Genomic DNA, 21,807 nt, shown 5'->3' with positions numbered 1-21,807 from the left:
TTCATATCTTAGATAGTAGCTGAAAAGTACCCCTCTCCTACATGTTCTCTGAGCTTCCTGATGATGATGGCCCTACTTTTGAATTAGAACCAGAATGTACTGTCCTTGCAAAATCTGCTGGATCTTATAAACTGACCCAGGAGACGCCTTGGCCACATGTCCGGTCCCAGCAGCTCATTAAAAAGATATACACATCGTACATAAATACTGGGGCTGGGTTGCAGAGCAGTCTTGGCCTTTGCCATTGTACTAGACTATGAAGGGAAGCCTTGTTGGTGTCAATTTATTAGAAAGGGACGGGTTGAGCCAGTCAAATATAGACGAATATTATCAGTGCTTAGTCATTGCACAAAATTAGAATTAAAACCTCTTGTTGAACGGGGTCAATTTATTTGTTTTATTGCCATCGTTGCAACCAGGCTTTAGAGACACTCATTCAACTACACACAGATGGAGTGGGCCAATCGGAGCACCCAACCAGAGTTAGTCTTCTTTATTGTTTTGTTATTATGTGGACTTCAGATTCACATTTGACTTGGTCAGTAGGTAAATATTGTGGGGCAAACTGAAGAATCTTAAAATTCAACTTGAGGAATCTTAAAATTCATCCCAGGGTACTAGCTGCAATCCTGACTTTGTATACCATAATTTTGATCTCCCTCAGTGGGAAATTCACTATGTAAATGTTGTTTTAAATTGGATGAATTGAGATCTATGGCAATCGGCTTTCTGATCAGGAAAATAGAGTCAGACTTGTTAAAGGATTAAATTCATAACTTGATAAATGTAATGTATTCGACAAAAATAACCAAATTCCTCTTATTTTTAAAGGAGTTAGTGAATATGTCTAAATGTGTTAAATATAAAGTTTTATATTTTAAGTGATTTAATGGATAGCAATTATGTGAGAATAATAGTATGTTTTAGTTAACCAAAATCATGTACTGGGTCTGAAAGAGTTTCTCCTTTCCCTGTTAGTCACTGAAACATGTATTCTTATTTCGGAATTGTAAGACTGTGTACATGGATAACAGTAGGTTTAAATCTGCTTTGCATCGTTTATCAGTTTTTCTTTCCTATTCAGACAAGGCCAGAAATGTGATTCAGTTATTAAAGGTGTATGTTTATGTCTACAGATAGATACATCATTTTGGGCGGTCATCGAGATTCCTGGGTCTTTGGAGGTATTGCTCCAGCAACTGGAGCAGCTGTTCTACATGAGGTTGTACGAAGTTTTGGCAGTCTTGTAAAAGAAGGTATGGTAGTTCCACGTTTTAAACAAAGAAATCATCAATTGCTCCACCAACTACATTTCTAAACATGTTTACGATTAGGCTAGATTTTCAAAGATGGGCTTGAGGATAATAATAATAATACACATTTGTAAAGCGCACAATCACCCGTTAGGGTCTCTAGGCGCTGGGGGCCGTCGGGAAGATTAAGCAAGCTATTGCCCAGAGTCACATGGTACTGGGCTAATCTGCCGCCGGTGCCGGGGATCGAACCGTGATCCCCAGATTCCGGAGTCAGACGCCCTAGCCGCACCCTAGCCCCGGCGTCACACCTCTTCCTCAGGCAAAAAAACATGCATCAGATGATTGCCGAAGCTCTGCCTGCTTATTACCATGCCCATAATGCACTAGTAAAGTGCATTAGCACTGTGACATAATAGATCCAAATTCACATGTTGTGTGTGAAAGATATGTTCCGATACCAATTTTATTTGCCAGATCTATTTCTAACATTATTCACGAGAAATTAATGCATCGTACATGTTAAAGTGGCACCGTCATGTTGGTGGTGTTTTAATGTATTCATTTTTTGTCTAGTGACACATGATCTAAACAGGCATTGGCAAAGCCAATAGATTATTTCATAGGTGAAGGTACTTTATTGAATCGTTGTATGTGTGGTTTTGGGGATGAGTAAGTGGATGAGTGTGAACATTCCAATTATTTAGTACATGGAAGAGTGTATATGTGAGTGCACGAATGGATGGCTGAATGAAAGTGCATTGATGGGTGGGTGAATGTATCTTTGACTAACTGGGTGGACAGTGCATGGGTAATTAATGGATGAATAGATGCATTCAAGAAAAAAGGGTTATGTTAGTGAGTGGATGGATGAATGGGTGTGTGTATGAATCGATGCTGACAGATGAATGCAACAAGAATACATGAAACTTGCAAGTTAAGGCCTCAAACTGCAGTAGCAATAAAATTATAAGCATGCTAAGAATAACCGTCATTGTGGTTGTTCAAGCATTACACAGGAGTGGGCACCATTGTGCTATAAATATCCACGATATGTGAAGACTCACCAGCATTATACATGTTCTCAGATTATCTGAAAAACAACATGCCAGACCTCTTTTGTGGGGCCACAAAAGATGGGCTACCGAAGCCCGACCATGTAGGTTGAGATTGTTTCCGACTGGTGTAATGGAGTGCATTTACTATGGCTCCGTAAACCTGGCCATGTACACCGCTTTCCACACTTCAATCAATCAATCATATCATTTGTAAAGCTCACTACTCACCCGTGAGGGTCTCAAGGCGCTGGGGTGTGGAATGCTGCTACTGCTCGAAAAGCCAGGTCTTGAGGAGTTTTCTGAATGTCCGCAGGTCTTGGGTCTACCGTAGGTGAATGGGGAGGGTGTTCCAGGTCTTGGCAGCGAGGTGGGAGAATGATCTGCCGCCGGAGGTCGCTCTTCGGAAGCGGGGGATTGTGGCGAGGGTATGGTCGGCAGAGCGGAGCTGGCGGGTGGGGGTGTAGAAGCTGAGTCGGCTGTTGAAGTACGTTGGTCCGGTGTTGTGGAGTGCCTTGTGTGCATGGGTAAGGAGTTTGAAGGTTATCCTCTTGTTGACCGGGAGCCAGTGCAGGTCTCTCAGGTGGGGTGTGATGTGGCTGCGGCGAGGGATGTCTAGGATCAGGCGTGCAGAGGCGTTCTGGATGCGTGGGAGCCGTCTCAGGAGTTTGGCCGAGGCTCCTGCGTAGAGGGCGTTTCCGTAGTCCAACCTGCTGCTGACGAGGGCCTGGGTGACCGTTCTTCTCGTTTCAGTGGGGATCCACTTGTAGATCCTGCGGAGCATGCAGAGGGTGTTGAAGCAGGAGGAGGAGACAGCGTTGACCTGTTTAGTCATGGAGAGGGTGGAGTCGAGGATGACCCCTAGCTTGCGTGCATGGTCGGTGGGTGTTGGAGCGGTTACCAGTGCGGTCAGCCACCAGGAGTCATCCCAGGCCGAAGGGGTGGATCCGAGGATGAGGACCTCCATCTTGTCTGAGTTCAGCTCCAGTCAGCTGTTCCTCATCCATTCAGCGACGGCCTTCATTCCTTCGTGAAGGTTGGTTTTGGCAGTGTGGGGGTCCTTGGTGAGGGAGAGGATCAGCTGGGTGTCATCGGCGTAGGAGAAGATGTTGAGGTCGTGCCTACGGGCGACGTGGGCGAGCGGTGCCATGTAGATGTTAAACAGAGTTGGGCAGAGGGATGAGCCCTGGGGTACGCCGAAGATGATCTCGATGGCTTCGTAGCGGAAGGGGGGAAGGTGGACGCACTGTGTTCTGCTGGAGAGGTGGTCCAGTCCAGGGCCTTTCTCTTGGATCCCGGCGTTGTGGAGGCGTGTTCGTAGTGTGTGGTGGCAGACCGTGTCGAAGGTGGCTGACAGGTCCAGGAGGATGAGGGCCGCCGTTTCTCCGTTGTCCAGCAGGGACTTGATGTCATCAGTGGCGGCAATGAGGGTAGTCTCGGTGCTGTGGTTGCTGCGGAACCCGGACTGGGAAGGGTCCAGGATGTTGTTCTCCTCGAAGTACCAGGTCAGGTGTTCGTTGACGGTCTTCTCGATGACCTTTGCCGGGAACGGAAGCAGGGAGATGGGCCGGAAGTTCTTGAGGTCCTTGGGGTCTGCCTTGGGTGTCTTGAGTAATGTGTCGATCTCGGCGTGCTTCCAGCTCTCCGGGAAGGTTGTTGTCTCAAAGGAGGTGTTGATGACTTTCCGGAGATGGGGTGCGATGGATTTGCTGGCTTTGTTGAAGAAGTGGTGTGGGCATGGGTCTGACGGAGATCTGGAGTGGATGGTGTACATGATCTTGATGGTGTCGTCGTCGTTGATGTTGGTCCATGGGAGCAGGCGGTTGGTGCGGTGGTGTGGTTGAAGGAGACGTTGGGGCTTGCGGAGAAGAAGGGATCAAGCGTGTGACTGGCAGAGTGGGTGGGTGTTGTGACGAGTTGTCTGAGTCCGAGGTTGGCTAGGTTGTCGATCAGGGTGGTGGAGTTGGTGTCGCTGTTGTTCTCGAGTTGGAAGTTCAGGTCCCCGAGGAGGATGTAGTCCGTGGAGGTTAGGGCGTGTGTGCTGACGAAGTCGGCGATGGAGCCGCTGAACTGCGGTAGGGTTCCGGGGGGTCTGTAGATGAGGGTTACTCTGTGGATGGTGGAGGTCGGTGTGTATCTGGAAGTGCAGGTGTTCGGCGGTGCTGAGGGTGTCATCGGTTTTGGTCGAGACTCTGAGAGTGTTCCAGTGGACGATGGCGATTCCTCCTCCTGCTCCGTTGGTGCGGTCGCTGCGGGTGATCTTGTAGCATTCCGGGAAGCTCATGGCTGTGTCTGGTGCCGAGGCGGGGTTCAGCCAGGTCTCCGTCAGGAAGGCGACATCTGGGGAGGTTGAGTCGAGTAGGTCCCAGAGTTCAACGGCGTGTTTGCGGGCGGAGCGGGTGTTGAGAAGGATGCATCTGAGGTGGTTGGGTTCTTTCCTGATCGGCAGCATGGTGGGGCGGATGCTTGTGAAGCTGCAGTTCCGGCAGGTGAAAGCTCCGTGGGTGCGCTTTGGGGCGGCCAGGAAGCAGGTGTGTGATCGTCCGTGTTGAGTGTGTGGTGTGTTCTGGCATTGTAGCAGTGTCGGATGTTGTGGCGTTCGTGGGGTCCAGGGGTCCTGGTGCTGGGCGCAGTCCAGGCACGGTCTCCATGGGAGGCGGGAGACGGGCGGTGAATGGGATTGCAGGGGGGTGGGCCACGGGAGAACTGGGCACAGGAAGGAAAAACACTTGACTCTTAGGCTAGCGAGGATGAGCAGTCACATGCTTCCCATGTACAAGTGTGGGGGCACAAGTTCAGAACTTAGCACTCAATCAACATACATAATCATTTGAGTCCAGCCCTGTGCTTGTTTCTTGCTTTGTTTTTTTCAAAAACCGAATGCACTTTTTAATTTAACAATTTTACTTGATACTATACATTTCACTCCAGCATACAGGGCAAGAATCCTGGTCCCAACTTTCATGTGGTGCTACACCCTTATACACATCCATTCTATCTCCCTCCAACATCACATTAGACAAACTTTTCCCACAACAATTATGGCCGATACATAAATAAGGGTCAGGTGTGGGTGGACCACCAGTCAAATAAGCAATCATTTTACTTGTTTAATCACCTTTTTACCCACGGCTGTGTAGCATATAGAAATTCAGTTTGTAGTCGCTCGTGGTCAGCTAGTATGAAATCATTGGTTTTACATCACAGCAGGCAGAGAGTTGTGGTGCTTAGGTGTAGTCCCTCATTGTCCATAGAGGGAACCAGGCATGGTCCTTGTCCATCCCTTATGCTGCTGCCTGAAGGGATCTGATGCCTCTTGTAGGTCTGGGTGCTTCTGTGCGTTCCAACTTAGCAGATGAGGCTCACTCTGGCTAAGGAGTTAGAGGCAGCTCTGGCTGGGCGTATGCTGGCATCACAGTTGTTGCAGGGCAACTGGCCATGGCGAACCCCATAATGAGTCAATATGAACTTCACTGCAGTTGCAGCCCTGATAGGGCTGCTGTGAACCTCATGGCACTTGTATCTCCTCCCTGGGCAGCTGCCATCCTCACAATTGCTGTAATGCCGATTGGGCCTCAATGATTCGCCTTCTAGCAGTTGAAGCTCTAGGGCCACTGCCGTACTCATAGCAGATAAGATCAAGCAAGGCTTTGGTCCATGACTCCCTGGTCTGGACCACCCATATATTGGAAAAACAAATAAGGTGTTGAGGGAGATTATTCAATTTGTATCTCAATAAACCTTAGACTATTAATTCTAACGTTTATAAGCTTTATTCAGCTTAATTTAGTTTTTTTGAAAATACATTTCAAGTCAGTTACACATGTCTTATAAGTTATTGGGTCATCAAGTAGGTCACATTTGTTAACATTCATAGGCATTTGTATGGTTTGGTCCTCATGTATTTACAGCATTAATTTGCTTACAGACTACAGCTACCTGATGAAGGCTACGAGTTAGCCGAAATGCATTGGAGAGGAGACTGGAGATTGTTAATATGATGCATATGGCAATATAAGAGAAAATGAACAATTGAGTGAAATATAACTCTTGAACAGAATGAAATAAATTACCAATTCATGGAATGAAACTGATGTTTTAAGTTCATTGAGAATAATTGTGCAACCCCAGAAGGGGACAGTGCAGTGACCAGGGGACGTTCCCCAATTAAGGGGCGCGCTTGGATATGATTTCACTGAAGTACTCTACAGAGACCACACCCTGGAGCACGCTACAATTAGCAAATTGTGTGAAACTAGAGTGCGAGTGTACATGACATTTTAATAGTTACGATTCTGGAACCATACACTTGGCACCATCACAAAGTTTAAATATGCAATACGAGGAGATCTCAAATATCACCGATCAAAGAGCGGATACTTTTGCCTTTTCAGCAGAGGAAGCAACAAGAATTTATGCCCTAATACATGAGGATGCATCGGAACCTACCTCACATAGAAACAAGGAGCAAAATATATGGCAACTGATCTATTTATCAAAATGGGAAATCAACCAGAGGATGCATGCAAGCACATTGGTTAAATATCATCGTGCGCAACGTATCCCAAGGGGATTGAGAATTGCACTCAAACCATCTTTTTGTAAAAGTTCTCAAAAATTCAAGGAGAAGTGGTACGCGATCCTTAACAAGTGCTCCCTAGACCTTACTCTCCTCGTCATAGAAGAATTTTCAAGTATCTTAGAGGAGTTATCTAAGGAAATTGCAGCAGTAACTAACGAATTGACAAACTCTATGTCTTCGGAGGATTGGACAAAGATATTGGAGGATATTAATGCTCAACTAGCAAGACACTCCCAGGAGGTTAATGACAGGAAAATTAGAAAACTACGTCGAGACACAGTTGACTATAAACTTGGGGAGGTGTATACCTGGGCAGAGGTATACGCCCACCGCCAACAATTGAAACCGGAGAGTCAGAATACTGAAACATCTTCATCTGACAGTGACATATCAGCTCAATCTAGAAACTTCAGTAAACCTAGACCACAAAGACCAACAACATCGGGGCAACAACCCCAAACTTTAGATAACTGTCAAAGACAAGACCAACAACTGAGTACTGCTGAGCATTTTTTTAAAGTCTGGTCACCTGGAAAAGGGAGACCCAGGAGGAGGAAAAGAAAAGGAAAAAGAGTTACCAAACACAAGGAGTGTGGCAGTAGGACAAAAGAAGGACAAAACAAAGAAGAACTGAATATGCACAATTTAGTAATTAACATCTCTGATCAAAGATTGCATAAAGTGGAAATGGAGACATTACAAAAAGGGATGACATATGTACCAAAAACTGAAACAAACAAATTGGAATTAGAAGTCAATCTTTATAAACTAATGAGGAAACTATGCCTGAGGCATTTATTTGATAATGTCGTTACAAAGAAAGGGGAAGCAAAAGAGGATCAACTACGGGGTTTGTCACCCCATAGTACTTATCTGGCACCAACAAGTCACAAAACACTTGACATCTTTGAAAATCTGGTAAAGATTGAAATATCCAAATTAAACTTTTCAAATAAATCAAGGGGTCATAACCTCACACAGAAGGAACAAGACACTCTACACAGGATCGCCAAAAATCCCAATATCATCTGTCAAAAGGCGGACAAAGGGGGTGCTATAGTGATATTAACCACTTGGCTGCTATGCGTTTTCCCCCCCGGTGCTGGGATCCTCCATTTTCCATTATTCATGACGAGCTGGGCTCGTCATGAGCGTGCGAGGAGGCTACACCATGACGAGCCCAGCTCGTCATGAGCGTGGAAGGGGTTAAACACCACACATTATGAGCATGAGGTTGCATTACATCTATCAGACGAAACCATTTATCAACCTTTGGAAATGAATCCCACAGAACAATTTGCCAGACAATTACAGATAATCGTGAATTATGCTTTTGACAAGGGAATAATTGTTGAAAGAACCAAGAAATGTCTAACAGTTACTCATCCCAAAAGTCCTTCGATATATATACTTCCTAAAATTCACAAGGATTTAAAGAAACCTCCTTTTCGACCTATTGTATCCACCATAGGAAGCATTCACCAACCAATTTGCCAACTTTTGGACAAATATTTGCAGCTGTGTGTGATAAGGATGGGGACATACGTTACGGATACTACCCACTTTATAAGGAAGGTAGAGGAAATTGAATTAACATCGGATGAGTCCATAGTACTATGCAGTATGGCTGTGAAATCTCTATACACCTCGGTACCCGACCAAGATGGGATAGAAGCCATTGAGCATGCGTTATTGCACACAGAATTAGATTCGGAATTTAAAGTTTTTCTGATGGAGCTTCTATGCTTCACCCTATTCCACAGCTCCTTTAAATGGAAAGACCAATATTCGAAGCAAGATGATGAAATCCACAGTAGCCAGCCATTTCTGTGAAGCTTCGCACAACGTTAGTCAATTAAGATATACCATTTTGGAGTTGGTCACCAAAAGAGAAGGAGTGGATAGCAATACAAACTTGTTACAGAGAGAGAATTATTGGATTTATAAACTTGAAACTTGAAACCCATGGGAATGAATGACAGGGAGGAGTACAGTTGTATCTATCGATACACGTTTTTTTTACCTTTTGCTATGCTAACACTGAGTTTGTTTTCCCTAAATCAGAAACTGAGAGCATTATGAAGATAATTTGCATACTCCTTGTTTTTTGAATAGTCAAATGAGATAATTTGTCTACTTTGTTGAATAATTTATGTTTTCTTGAATACATTCATCACATAGGTCATTTCCTGACCTCTTTTTCGGCACTTCCCAGCATTTTATTTACATTTTCACTGGATACTTGCACCTCGACTTAGTCCTTTATTTACACATGTCGAATTGCACATTCCAATATGGCCCCCACTTCTATCTTTATATAGTTCTTTCACTATTGTTACTAACACACAAACCGGATAGCGACGAGAGGAGACGCTGGTTCGTTTTAATCTCCAGTAAGTAAATTATTCACTTATTAAGGCACTCTTTTACCTTATAATCAGTCAAGATACTAGTTAGACCGGTTTATACCATCCGGGCACGAAATTAATGAGGCGGCACGTCTGCCCTGTTTAAAATCGCTCTTATATGTGGTATCGCGGTTGAACTTTGCATTGAATCTTGGATGGCACCGTTGGATTTTTTGGGATTACTCTACCGGCTAATTACTTTACTAAGATCACGTCATGCACATTAGTCTTTACCCTTTGACGGCCTCACATGAAATCACTTAATACAACATGAACACACCTCGGTTAGTTTATTTAGCATCATTCACTGAATATTTATGTTTGCATACGATTTGGGAGATATGTTGTGTTTTTTCACATCACCATCGGATAATAACAATGAAATATAAGTTATTGGATCATCAAGTAGGTCACAGTTGTTCACATTCACAGTCATTTGTATGGTTTGGTCCTCATTTACAGCATTAATTTGCTTACAGACTACAGCTCCCTGATGAAGGCTACGAGTTAGCCGAAATGCATTAGAGAGGAGACTGGAGTTAATATGATGCATATGGCAAAATAAGAGAAAATGAACAATTGAGTGAAATATAACTCTTGAACAGAATGAAATTACCAATTCATGGAATGAAACTGATGTTTTAAGTTCATTGAGAATAATTTTGCAACCCCAAGAGGGGACAGTGCAGTGACCAGGGGACGTTCCCCTATTAAGGGGCGCGCTTGGATATGATTTAAAAGGAATGACACATTATTAAATCACACTTTATCATCACATTTGAAAGGATATTTTAAACCAAAAATACAGCACATAATAAAAACGTTTTTGTGAAAGAAATACAACACCTCAGTGAAAATGAACAAGTGCATACAAGCCAAAAATATAACCGGTCCTAGGTTCAAATTGGTACGCTAGGCTGACACGGACTCATTTTTAGACACATATCAACTATCCTGCCTGTGTGAGTGAGAGGGGATACAGATAACACTGCCCGGTGTTGTCAGCACTGAGGGGGAAATATTATTTAACTAATTCCCTCGTGGCACACCCCATCAACGGTCCTCCATGCTCATAGCCAACACATTTCGAATCCCTTGCAGTTCCAGGATTCTATTCAGGGCTTGGCTCGGTCTTGGGCTCTAAAAAATAAAAAAACATAAATTGCTGTGAAACCTCCCCCACCATGTTTCAACAGTCATTCTGGGCCAAACAATGTATATATGTACCTTAATTCAGGTGTAGAGTTCATCTGGATAAACTGTTGTTCGGTATATGTACGTCAACTCTTTTCCCAATGAAGCTATAAAGAGCTTAGAAATTAGACATCGAGGCATTAGAAAAATTTAATCGAGGAAAAGGCTCATCACAGTGGATTCATCTACGTAAAGTAGAAGCATAGGTGTTACTACCTTGCAGTGGGCAGGCGCATAAAAGCTCTTTAGAATAACCCGGTACGTGTCCAATTCTAAAACCAACAAGTGAAACAAATGTAAGGGCTCTAGTGTGGGTTTTAAAAGTAAGCGCGCGATGTTGTGCTCAATGTCAAACTACAGTTTTGGATACAATGTTACCTTGTGTTCGGCAGACGCCGCCAATGAATGTGGTTGCACTTTTGCCGGGTCTGCGTTAGTCAAATCCTGTCTATTCCTGCACACGAAAAAACGCGCACTCAGTAAAATTAATAACTTTCACTTGTTCTGACATTGTATCTGAAAAAGCGGCAGAGAGTGACTTGCCTATAATTGGAGGAATGAATGGAAAGGAGCTTCTCAGTCCTTCGCGCTCATCTGATTCCATTAAGCACCGCCGAGGCGGTAACAGTGATGGCTATTTAATCGACCCGGAACAGGAATTCAAAGGTCACGCGCCCCATGGCCTTCTGGGGCATGTAGTTCGTATAGTTCACAAGTTTGCATTTAAGTCTACAGTTTTGTGATTTCGGAAAGTTCGTTCAAGCCAAGCAGGGCCGTATTGAATTTCAAAATCAAAAATGCCTCTTTCTGGGCCAATAGTGTTTCAGGGTCGCCCCCTCTTAGATTCTTCTTCTTAATCAGACCCAGCACAGTCCATATAAAATCATAAAATCTATGTTCTGAAGCTATGAACTGTTCGACCATTGGGGCATTGAGAAAGTTATTCTCAAGTTGTGAGCGATGTTGTACAATGCGCTGCCGCACTTCTTGGGAAGTTTTTCCAATATAAACTTTCTTACACGGACATGAAACGGCATACGCCACATTACTTGATTTACAGGTCGTGAATTCAGTATGGCGCCAGTGTCTTTGGCCATCAGTGAACAAACTCCCCTCCGTGGTGGAATTGCACACTGAACACATCCTGCATTTGTGGTGCCCTTGAACAGGTTGAAGATTTTTCATGGTACACAGCGTAGCTGGTTTCTTATATTGTCCTGCTGCGCTTGTGAATTGTTGCCAAATGCTCCTGTTCTTTTTTAAAGCAAAGAGTCGTGACCCAATATTGTGTATAGTTCCTTCAATTAAATGCCAGTTGCTGCATATGATCTTTTTCACAGGTTGTGTGTACGGTCCAAACGTGGAAACACAAACTATGCGATCAGTGGAAGGCTTGATTTTTTTGGTTAGTAAATGTTCCCTAGGAGTGAACCATGCCCTTTTGAGAGAGTGTTTCAGCAGTTTCTTTGGGTACCCTCTTTCCAAAAGTTTGTTGACAAACACTTCTGCATGTAGCTCGTAGTCCACACGTCTCGAACAATTACGCTTTATGCGCAAGAATTGGCCAAATGGCAAATTATTCTTCAGGTTTCTAGAGTGGTAACTTTTGTAGTGGAGAGCATTATGTTTGTCAGTAGGTTTTGTATGTAACGTAGTAATCAGACCACTGGGTGTAGTTTTAACATTGACATCCAGAAATGCAAAGCTTTGATTGCTGTATGCTAGACTGAATTTGATATCCATGCTGCGATCATTCAGCCTTGTGTGAAACTCTTTAAGGATAGTTTGGGGCCCCTCCCACAGACACCAAACATCATCAATGTATCTGTACCACTGCTTCAAAAGTGCAATGTATTGATTGTTGGGAACTTGTGATACACAAACCGAACTTCATATTTCGCCATGTACAGGACCGCCATCTCCGGCGCGAATGGACAGCCCATGGCAGTAATTTTGACTTGGATGAAAAATTCATTGTCAAATTTGAAAAAATTATTAAGCAGAGAAATTGATGCCAATTTGAGGATGAACTTCGTAGGTACCCGGTGTGGTCTGGGTCTAGATTCCAAAAATGACTCCATCGCGTCAAGCCCATCCTGTTGAGGGATCTGTGTGTATAATGATGACACGTCCATTGCTCCTAGTGGATTATCATGAGGATCTAAGGGGAAACCTTCGATTTTATTTATAAAATCCATAGTGTCAGGCAGGTACGATGGAACTTCCTGCATGAACGGTTTTAGGAAAACATCTACATACTTAGACAGCGGTTCCAGTATGGAATCACACCCTGACACGATTGGGCGGCCTGGTGGATTGGATTGGTGGATTGCACAGAGACTGCTATGTTACATCAGGCACTCCACATCTTAGAGGAAAGCAGTTCTTGACGTCTTATCCTCCTCAGGCTGTCAGCAGAGTTTGATATGGCCAAGAATGCCTCTCTTGAAAATTATGGAAATATAGAGGGTAATGTGTGGAAAGTTCAGAGGTATTTCGAGTCATACCTGTCTGTTGACTCCTAGCAAATAAAACCAGCGAGCCAACTATCGAGTGTTTTGCAATTTCAACAAGGCCCCCCACGATCTACTGTTTCTCCAGCAATCTTCAATGTATCCATGGAGCCTCTATGCCCAATTCTAAACCAATCAAACAACTTGTTTCACCTGTGTCCCAAAGGCACTCTAGTCTCTTTGAGTCGCCTCTCCTGAAGACGTTCTCAAACTAGCCAACACTTTAGAGATCCTACAATCCTGCGTGTTTTACCATCACATCAAAGTGAACCAGATGAAAACAGAGGTCTTCCTCATTTCACCCCGAGTTGTTCCAATTCAGTCACTGCTGGATGCAACACACAAGTCTGTAATAGTGGCAAACACCTAAATATGCAGGTGCACAGCAGTATCCTAGCTAAAAGTTCACATTACCAAATCAAACTTCTACAAGGAATGAAGGCCTTCATTCCACCTGACAACGTATTCATTCCTCCTGACAGCTTAAGGTCTATTGTACAAGCTCTAGTTCTCTTGAGTGTTGACCATCGCATTTCCGTGCTAACCAGAATTCCAAAAATCAACCTTGCTCCCCTGAAAGCATCCCTCACTGCAGCCGTGCGCCAGAAGATATGAACATTTTATTACCATTTCCTTCTCTCAAAGGGATTCCCAAAGCACTCTAAAGAATATTCATATGAACTTACATTGTCCACAGTGCTATCCATGCAAGCTCTCTCAGCTGTCCGACTAAGTAAGTGGTAGCGTCTGGTGGATCAGGATCACTTCAGAGCACAGATTCTCTTCTCCTGAATCCTCCAGCCTTCAAGAACTCTCAACCAAGCTTTCTCTGGAGCAGACCCAGAGTCTGGGACTCCACCCCACCCCTAGAAGGATCACCTCTTCTTTTAACTCCTTCAAAAGAAAACTCATCTTACTCTTGCAACACCATCTCATGTAGAATAATCTGCATGATGGTCATATCGAACTGAATCTGTAGAAACACCTGGACACAGGTTACACACCGCCATTGCACGCGTGGAAAGGACATAAACTTGCCTTCCTTGGCTTAGCTGGAGGAGTGGCTTTTTTCTCAGCTGCACGCCTCCTTGACTTGCCGTCTGCCAGGTAAAGCTGGCGCATGTGTTTTCTCACTGATTTATTCTGTTGACTGTGGAATGATGAAAGGCTAAATAAGCCCTCACAAGTTGCTAACAAGTGATTTGCAGTTTACGCTCTATCTGCCTTGGGCACCTACGGGGTATCTTGAGAGCTGGGCTCAGTGGAGACAAAGTAGTGGATTTAAACCATTTGGTGGCTTTGTCTGATTTTGTTTAACACAGTCTTATTTTGGAAATATTTTAGAAAGACTTAAGAAATCATGTATCAGTGTACATTATTAAGTTGGTAATACACGGTAGACTATCACTCTGGTAAGCTAAATTTATTAGACACAGGAAAGTAAATATATATATTCAAAGACCGCAAAACTTACAAGTTTTCCCTAGCAATGCAGTTCATTTACTCTTCTTGATCAACAAAATGATAACTAAAGGGTTAATCCAGCAGGACGAGTCTACAGCTGGAGGCTTGACCGAGATTTGGATTAGGAAAAACAGAACTTCATGAAAAAAGCAGAGTCGTAAAGTCACTGGGACGACATTAAGTGGAATCACAACCAGTCACCACTGTTACATCCAAGCATCAACATTTTGAGTTTGTTCTCCTCTCACCCACAATCCTCCCAATGCAAAGCAGCAATGTTGTCTCCAGTTGCCATATACAGATTTCTAGATTTCCTCATATATGTTAATTGGTACTTCCATGCCATGTTTTACCAGTGATGTTATTTGCATCAAATAATCACAGTGACTAAAACGCTATTCCAGTGAGCACAGCATGTGTATCAACGGAGTCTAAAAGTATGTTTATTACCTATTTGGCAATGTCAGACTTTACTAACCTCGGTGCGATGCACTCTTTCAGTGAAGGGATTAGATGGAATCCAGTTTTATGTTCATAAACTGTAACAGTGCTGAGCCACAAATAGGATGGGTGCAGAGATGTTACAAAGTCTGTGGCTAGAATGCCCTAATGTGTCTTAAGACGTCTTGTCGAGCAAGCCTCCAAGAATCAAATGCAAATTATTTGAGGCAATATTTGTACCCTTTTACTATTGGTCTACCCTTCATGCTTGGTAGCCAAACATTTTATGTGTCTTCAATCAAAACAACCACGCATTTGTTAAATGGAACTGGTATTGGCAAACCAAATAACTTGGTTAAAGTGTCCCTGCCTCATATCTGTGGGACACAGACTGATACAAGTCTACCCTGAGGGAAATGATGGGCAGTGCAAGGGTCAATTCTTAACATAGACATTTAAACAGGGGTGTAGCTTCCTAAGGGAGATTTTGGGGACTGCCAACCTCATATTTGCCAACTAAAAAACAGTGGGCCACAGGGTGAATGTGTTGGGCGACCACGTTTTGGGATGATCTGTTGCCAAGTGTTCTCTTTTGTTAAACAGTCCACGTTAGAGAAAGTTTTTAATTTATAAAATGTCAAAAGGACTCTCGTGTTTGACAGCCTATGTATTTAAAAATGTTTGGTTTTTCTTTTTTCTTTGTATGAAAAGTAGATTTGGAGATGAGGTCCATCCCTCTTTCATTCAATTGTCTATTGGGGTTCGACAAGAACTACAGGGTACAGAAGCAATGGAATTGGCTTCAAGAGGAATTAGATGTCTTTAGTGATGCTAGAGTTAGAAGTCTGTAGCAGAGTCTGAAGTCTCCTCACTGGACTCCTGCAACTCAGTAATGCAATTGTACAGTTTTAGTGACCTGGTGACATCAAACAAATAGACTGCTCTCTTTTTCCTGGTCCATGATGATTAAGAATTAAAAGTGATCACATGTATATACTGTTGGGACATCAAAGGCAAAACTAGGAACAAGTAATTCCTATACTTTATTGAGAGCACCGACATTCTCCAGGAAGTAACTTAGAAAAACATACAACATTTGGTAATGTAGGTCTCATAACAGGTGCACACCATATATTTTGTATCTGCATTCTGCCCATAATGCCTGCTCTCACTCCAACACCCCTATACCAATGAAGTGTGTTTCTATTGTGACTCATACTAAAGTTATGCATTTATAAATGCTGTAAATAGGAGGTACACATATTACTGAAGAATTGGAGATTGTCTAATAATTAATTCTTCTGTTAGTGCAGTGGAAAACATCAGCATCCGTTGCATTGCTGATTGACTTGGCATATATTGTTTCAGGGTGGACACCTAGAAGAACTATTATATTTGCTAGTTGGGATGCTGAAGAATTCGGACTACTGGGTTCAACTGAATGGGCAGAGGTACGTTAAGACGCATTTTTTAAATATAATTATGTTTAATAATGCAATACTGTTTTTTAGGTCTTTACATACCAACAACTATAGCTGTTAGTTGTTGAAGACATATTATCTACAATACAATAAAAACCAAGTGAACTCTGGGTCAGCCCGTTGATCACGATTGGAAGATTTTTCTTGTCTATCTCACTTCCCTGCTTCTAATTCAATGCCTTTCCTCCAAATTCTTTTTATTCTGCCCTTGGAGCACTTCTCTTCCCTTTTTATTTCTTTATTGGCATTTTCAATCAAAAAGTCTTTACAAATAGTACAGGATTCAGTAATATTCACACTCATGGGGTGGTGCAACAAACATCTTCATAAGTTGACATGTAGTAGATTGTGTTTGCAAATTTCACAGTGTGTTGGGGCCATAAAGGGGAATCTAATAAGATGGAGTAAGAACAGGATAGGATTTCAAACTTTATATCTCAGAGACAAGTAGCCAATATTATAGCACAACTATAAAACAATAAAAAGTACCAAAAGAAAATCTTATAACTCCTAAAACTGTCTAGCTGGTGCTTCCCAATGCAGCTAACAGAAACTAAGAGATGATAGGAGCATGTCATAACATGAGAGATATAGTTTAACGAGTGTCTCTTGGGGAACAAAGGAGATAAAGCAACCTTTCCATACTTCTGTCCAGGGAAACGCCGGGCCCTCCCTAGAGTTTGCAAAACACGTGAATGTGAACGGTTAAGCCAACTAACGTATCAACGTAGGAATTCATCTGGCTTTCGGAATTGAGGTCAGCATCTGGCAGGGAGGTGAATTCAAGCTATCGGACAAGTATACGACGTAGGTGTCCCACATCGCGGCCACTTCCCCACACCTTAAGCTAAAGCGTCATGGCATCGGCTTTTGCCAGAGCCCATTAATGGGTCAACTGTACCCTATTCATGATCGTGGGAAGGTGAGGGGCCTTCCATTTAATGGCAATGAGTCACTTAAAGAGGACCAACGCCAGGTCAACGAACTTCAAATAATGTTTTGTACGTTGGGTGCGTTGTGTAATCCCCAGAAGGCAAAGGAGTGGGTCTGTTGGCAATTTATTATCAATCATGGACGACACCCGTTAGTACCCAAGTCCAAACATGCATCAGCAGGGGGCACTCCCAAACCATGTGTATGAATGTGACATCCATGTGGCCACATCTCGGGCATGCAGGGGACACAGCAGGGAACATTTTGTGGAGGTCATGTGGTGTGAGGTAAGTTTGATGCACATAGTTGAACTGAGTGACTTTTAGACCGGCATTACATGAAACTCGCTTCATTTCTCCATAACCATGGACCATTGTTTGGAGGTCAATACCGTGCCAATAGAATCCTCCCACTTAAGTTTGACCTGGGCTAAGGAGTCCATGTTTCCCCACTGTAAAGTCTCATAGAGAACCAAAATCGCCCGATGGCCCAGCCCATTCTTCAAAAAGCATTGTAGTCCCAGGTGTAACAGCGGCTCTACTTGTCCTAGCACCTATATGCCCTCAAAGACTGCAGTAAGTGCATTGTATGTTAGAAAGAGACCCGCACCAAGTTCTTAAAGCAGGCCCTGAAAAGATAACTGGATCCTATCATTGTATATATATCACCCAATTTGGTGATTCCTGCTTTTCTTTCTTTTCGCCATGGGGAGGGATCATGGACAGCCAGCACAGATCTCAAAGCTGACAATGCTCCAAATGGGCAGCTGTGGCACATAAGGGGTCGGTGCCCACCCTGGCTGTATATAACGAGTTTAGCAACCCAAGTGAGCAGACCCAGTTCCCTAGCTGGTCTTCCTGGTGTGAACAGCCAATCCAGTAACGTTTACGTCCCTCAAGTCTGCTTGAACCATGTTACTTTTCATAGTTCCATCTCTGGCCAGCCAGCGCATAGGCCATTGCAGTAGGGCCGTTGCAAAATATAGTTCCATGTCTGGAACCCTAAGTCCCCCTATGAGCATGGGACATTGAAGCACGGATAGCAAGACACTTTACTGATCGGGTCCCCAAAAAAAAATTCACACTCCAGGATCCACAACGATCGGAAAAAGGACCTGAGCAGTATCATTAGCAGAGTCGGAAAAAAACATAGGAGCTTCGGGAGAATTAGCATCTTTACCACCGAGACCCAGCCCATGGGTGAGAGGGCCAACCAAATCCAAAAATGCATGGACTGGTGAATCGAGCCCAAGGCCTTATCATGTTTGCCGTCTAAGAGGTCTTTGTCATCATGGTATCCATTTACCCCACAATAGCGTAAAGTGTTGAAAATCCAGAGGAGGCGCCCCACTCTTGACTCTTCTCTGCATTCTGGTTCAATCCAGCATGGAGGAACAATACAAGACTTATCCCAATTGACTTTGAGGCCTGTCATCTCCCCAAAGATATCAAGCAGGTCATAAAGGGACAGTTGTGATTGGGCATGATCCCTGAGGTACATCAACACATCATCTGCGTAAAAAGACACCATGTGCCAATCCAGTCCCACCATAACACCCCCCCCCAAAGAGGACCTCTAACACGCAGCATGACAGTGAGTGGTTCAATGGCAGGTGCAAAGAGCACTGGGGATAAGGAGCACCCTTGGCAGGTCCCTCAGGCGATAGGGAAAGACCGTGAGATCTGACGGCCCATGCCATCGGAGCTGTATTTAAGAGCTTGTCTCAGCCCCGAAAGTTAGGTCCTATCCCAAACACCTCCAACACCTGTAACAGGTAAGGCCAACTAAGTGTATCAAATGCTTTCTCAGAATCCAGGGAGACCACCACCGGTAGGTCTGCCTCCCCATTCATCGCATCTATAATATGGCACAACCGTCCGAGGTTAAAGTGCGTCGCTCTTTGTGTCACAAACCCACATTGGTCAGAATTAACCAGAGGGCAAAGCATCGGGAGCAGTCTATTGGCTTGCGCGTCTGAGATAACATTCTGGTTAAATGGCCGAGAGCAGCAGGACGAGCCCGCCCCCTCCGCGTCCCGGAAGTGTCTCACACGCAAGAAGGCGGGCGAGCTATCAGGTATACGCCCTCCACACAAACTGTAAAACTGCGGTGGACAGGGGCGAAACCTGAAGTAAAGAAAACAAAATCGTCTAGCAGGTAGGAGAAGAAAGCGCTAACAGTGCAATTAGCTCAAGTAAAAACAGTTAAAAAAATAGTTATTCACACATCACAGAGAAGAGGTCTTTAACATATAGTAAAAACATGAGGCTCCCTCAACCTCACTGTGTCGCGTATTTAAAACAGGCTGCGGAACCCGGCGGCCGATAGATTTAAAGTCCAGCTAAGGTAAATTTGCTGGACAAAGTAAAGGAGAAGAATGCTGCCTCACATTCTGAGTTAGTTAATTCTGTAAGCGTTCATCTGGCTGAACGTTTAAAGATTATAGCAAATCTGCCCCTGCGCGACTGCCCATCTTGTCTTACAATTGCATAGGTTTGTGAGAAAGCAGACAGTACGTTAGGTGATGAATTCTCATTCAGCCAAGTTGCTGATAAAAACACAGCACAGCATCAGCGAAATAGTCCGTTAAGAAGTCAGATGTTTCTAGCTTGTGCTTAGCAAGTGAGTAGCAGTTTAAGGAAAATAAATGAGCCACCCAAGGGGGACGCACAGTCTCACGCCATTTAGTGTCCAGATCCGACAAGGTCAGCTGAGAAAATCCACATTGGCCGCAGGAGGGGCTTGCCTGGGTCAAGTCCAATAAGTGACTCTTGATTGATACAGTAGGGGCCATTGATCTCAGTTCCCTGGAGGAGTATTGTATCCAAACTGGATTTCCAAGTCCAGGGGTCCTGTCCCCTGGTGCCTTCCAGGCATGGATGGGTGCAGACGGGCTTGCCTTTGGCATGTCAGCAGTGCGTCTGCGCACCGGCCCGCTTTATATAAAGTGCCGGCATTGAGAGGTAGAGCACAGCACTAGAACACTAATTGCCCAAAATGGCAGATGTTGCAGTGGAACACTGTCCAAAGCCCACTCACAGTGCAAAAGTTCAAGCAGCACATTTCCTTCCAGATGCCCCCAGAAGCAATTCCCCAATCTTTTAAAAATTATGTAAAAGCAATTTCCAGCAAACCGTTGTAAGAATGCAGCATTTGTCAAAGTGTCAGGCTCACTTTATTAGCAGCGTCCCTGCACCTGCCCACTTTTTATAGAGTGCCGGTATCCTCCTCTCCCCATTTCAATCCACTCTACTCCAATCCACCCCATCCCCTCAATCTACCCCACTCAATTCAACCCACTCAACTCAATTAACTCAATCCAACCCACTCTACCCAATCCAATACCCCAATCTACTCCAGTCCAATCCACCCCATACCTCAATCCACTCCAACCCAATCCACTGTGCGCCACTTCACACTACGCCACTCCACTGTACACCGATCCACTTTATGACACTGCACTATTACACTGCACTCTACGACACTCTTAGCCACTGAACTCTTCTGCCCTCTACACAACTCTATATTATTCTACTCCCCCGTACTCCATTTTACGACACTCTACTCCAACAAATCCTGTCTACGACACTCTACTCTCCCACTCCACTCTAGGACACTCCACTGTACGACACTGCACTCTACAACACTCTCTGCCACTGAACTCTACTCCCATCTACTCAACTCTACAACCCCCGTACTCCATTCTACCACACTCTACTCCAACAAATCCTGTCTGCTACACTTTACTCTCCCCCACTTTACTCTAGGCCACTCCATGCCACTAACTTTTAGCCATGCTGAACTATAGCCACACTGGTGTACACCATGGTAAAACCACAATGCCAAAGTCAATAGCTCTTGTATAAGTGAGACCTATTGGCTTTGTCCATGCTTGTTTTCTGTGTATTACCTCAAACATGGCATGCAGTCGACCATATCTTGATAAACATATACACAGCTTGGCTTTACAAGTTCAAAACTGACTTGCACTTTATTAGCTCTCTGATTTATTAACTGTTTTTTTAGGTCGAGCTTTAGCGGCAGCGCGCATGCGCTGCTCGTTCTGCGAGGCATGCAGTAGTAGAGTATGGGAGACAAGCTGCCCTCACTCTACTCCCATATTTTTCATTGGCTTCTGTGTTTGTCCTTCATAATTTTTTGTCTTCTGATTGATTATGAGGCTTGTTGGTCCCGCCTTATTATGCCATGTCATCATTTGTATCCTCCCATGGCTATTGTGCCCTTTACTTTGAGTGTTACACTGTATGGACTTGTTATTTAGAGCACTATTTGCTTCCCCTCCCCCGCCGGCACTCCTGTTGCCCGTGCCTTATTACCCCTACCCCGCACTCCTGCTGTCCGTGCCTTCTCGCCACCCTGCATCCGCCCGCACTCCCGTTTGCAATGCAATAGGTCTCACATAAATGCGAGTCCTATTGCTTGGTTGCAGCTGCAGGGGGGATTGGTCCCTCCTTGGACCTTT

At 44.2% G+C, this 21,807-nt stretch overlaps 1 protein-coding gene and 1 long non-coding RNA gene across 3 annotated transcripts in view; one reads left to right on the top strand and one right to left on the bottom strand.

Moving 5' to 3' along the window:
* Window positions 1-21,807, top strand: part of LOC144772019 (N-acetylated-alpha-linked acidic dipeptidase 2-like) — a 283,318-nt gene that overhangs the window by 142,362 nt on the left and 119,149 nt on the right. The window contains exons 7-8 of the mRNA XM_078656233.1: window positions 1,137-1,256; window positions 16,279-16,361. Coding sequence (XP_078512359.1) covers window positions 1,137-1,256; window positions 16,279-16,361 — 203 coding nt within the window. The remainder of the gene's footprint in view (window positions 1-1,136; window positions 1,257-16,278; window positions 16,362-21,807) is intronic.
* On the bottom strand, window positions 8,132-11,163 carry LOC144772018 (uncharacterized). Of its 2 annotated transcripts, XR_013599599.1 has the most exons (5): window positions 11,036-11,163; window positions 10,871-10,946; window positions 10,709-10,764; window positions 10,526-10,609; window positions 8,132-10,438 (listed from the first exon to the last, which is right to left on the bottom strand). It is a non-coding gene; the product is annotated as an uncharacterized LOC144772018 (long non-coding RNA). The 2 variants fall into 2 exon arrangements; XR_013599598.1 differs by lacking the exon at window positions 10,709-10,764.

This window comes from Lissotriton helveticus, chromosome 8 (genome assembly GCF_964261635.1).
Source record: "Lissotriton helveticus chromosome 8, aLisHel1.1, whole genome shotgun sequence".
Lineage (NCBI taxonomy): Eukaryota > Metazoa > Chordata > Amphibia > Caudata > Salamandridae > Lissotriton > Lissotriton helveticus.
The sequence above is the reverse complement of the archived record's forward strand: the minus strand, read 5'-3'. Positions and strand labels throughout refer to the sequence as shown.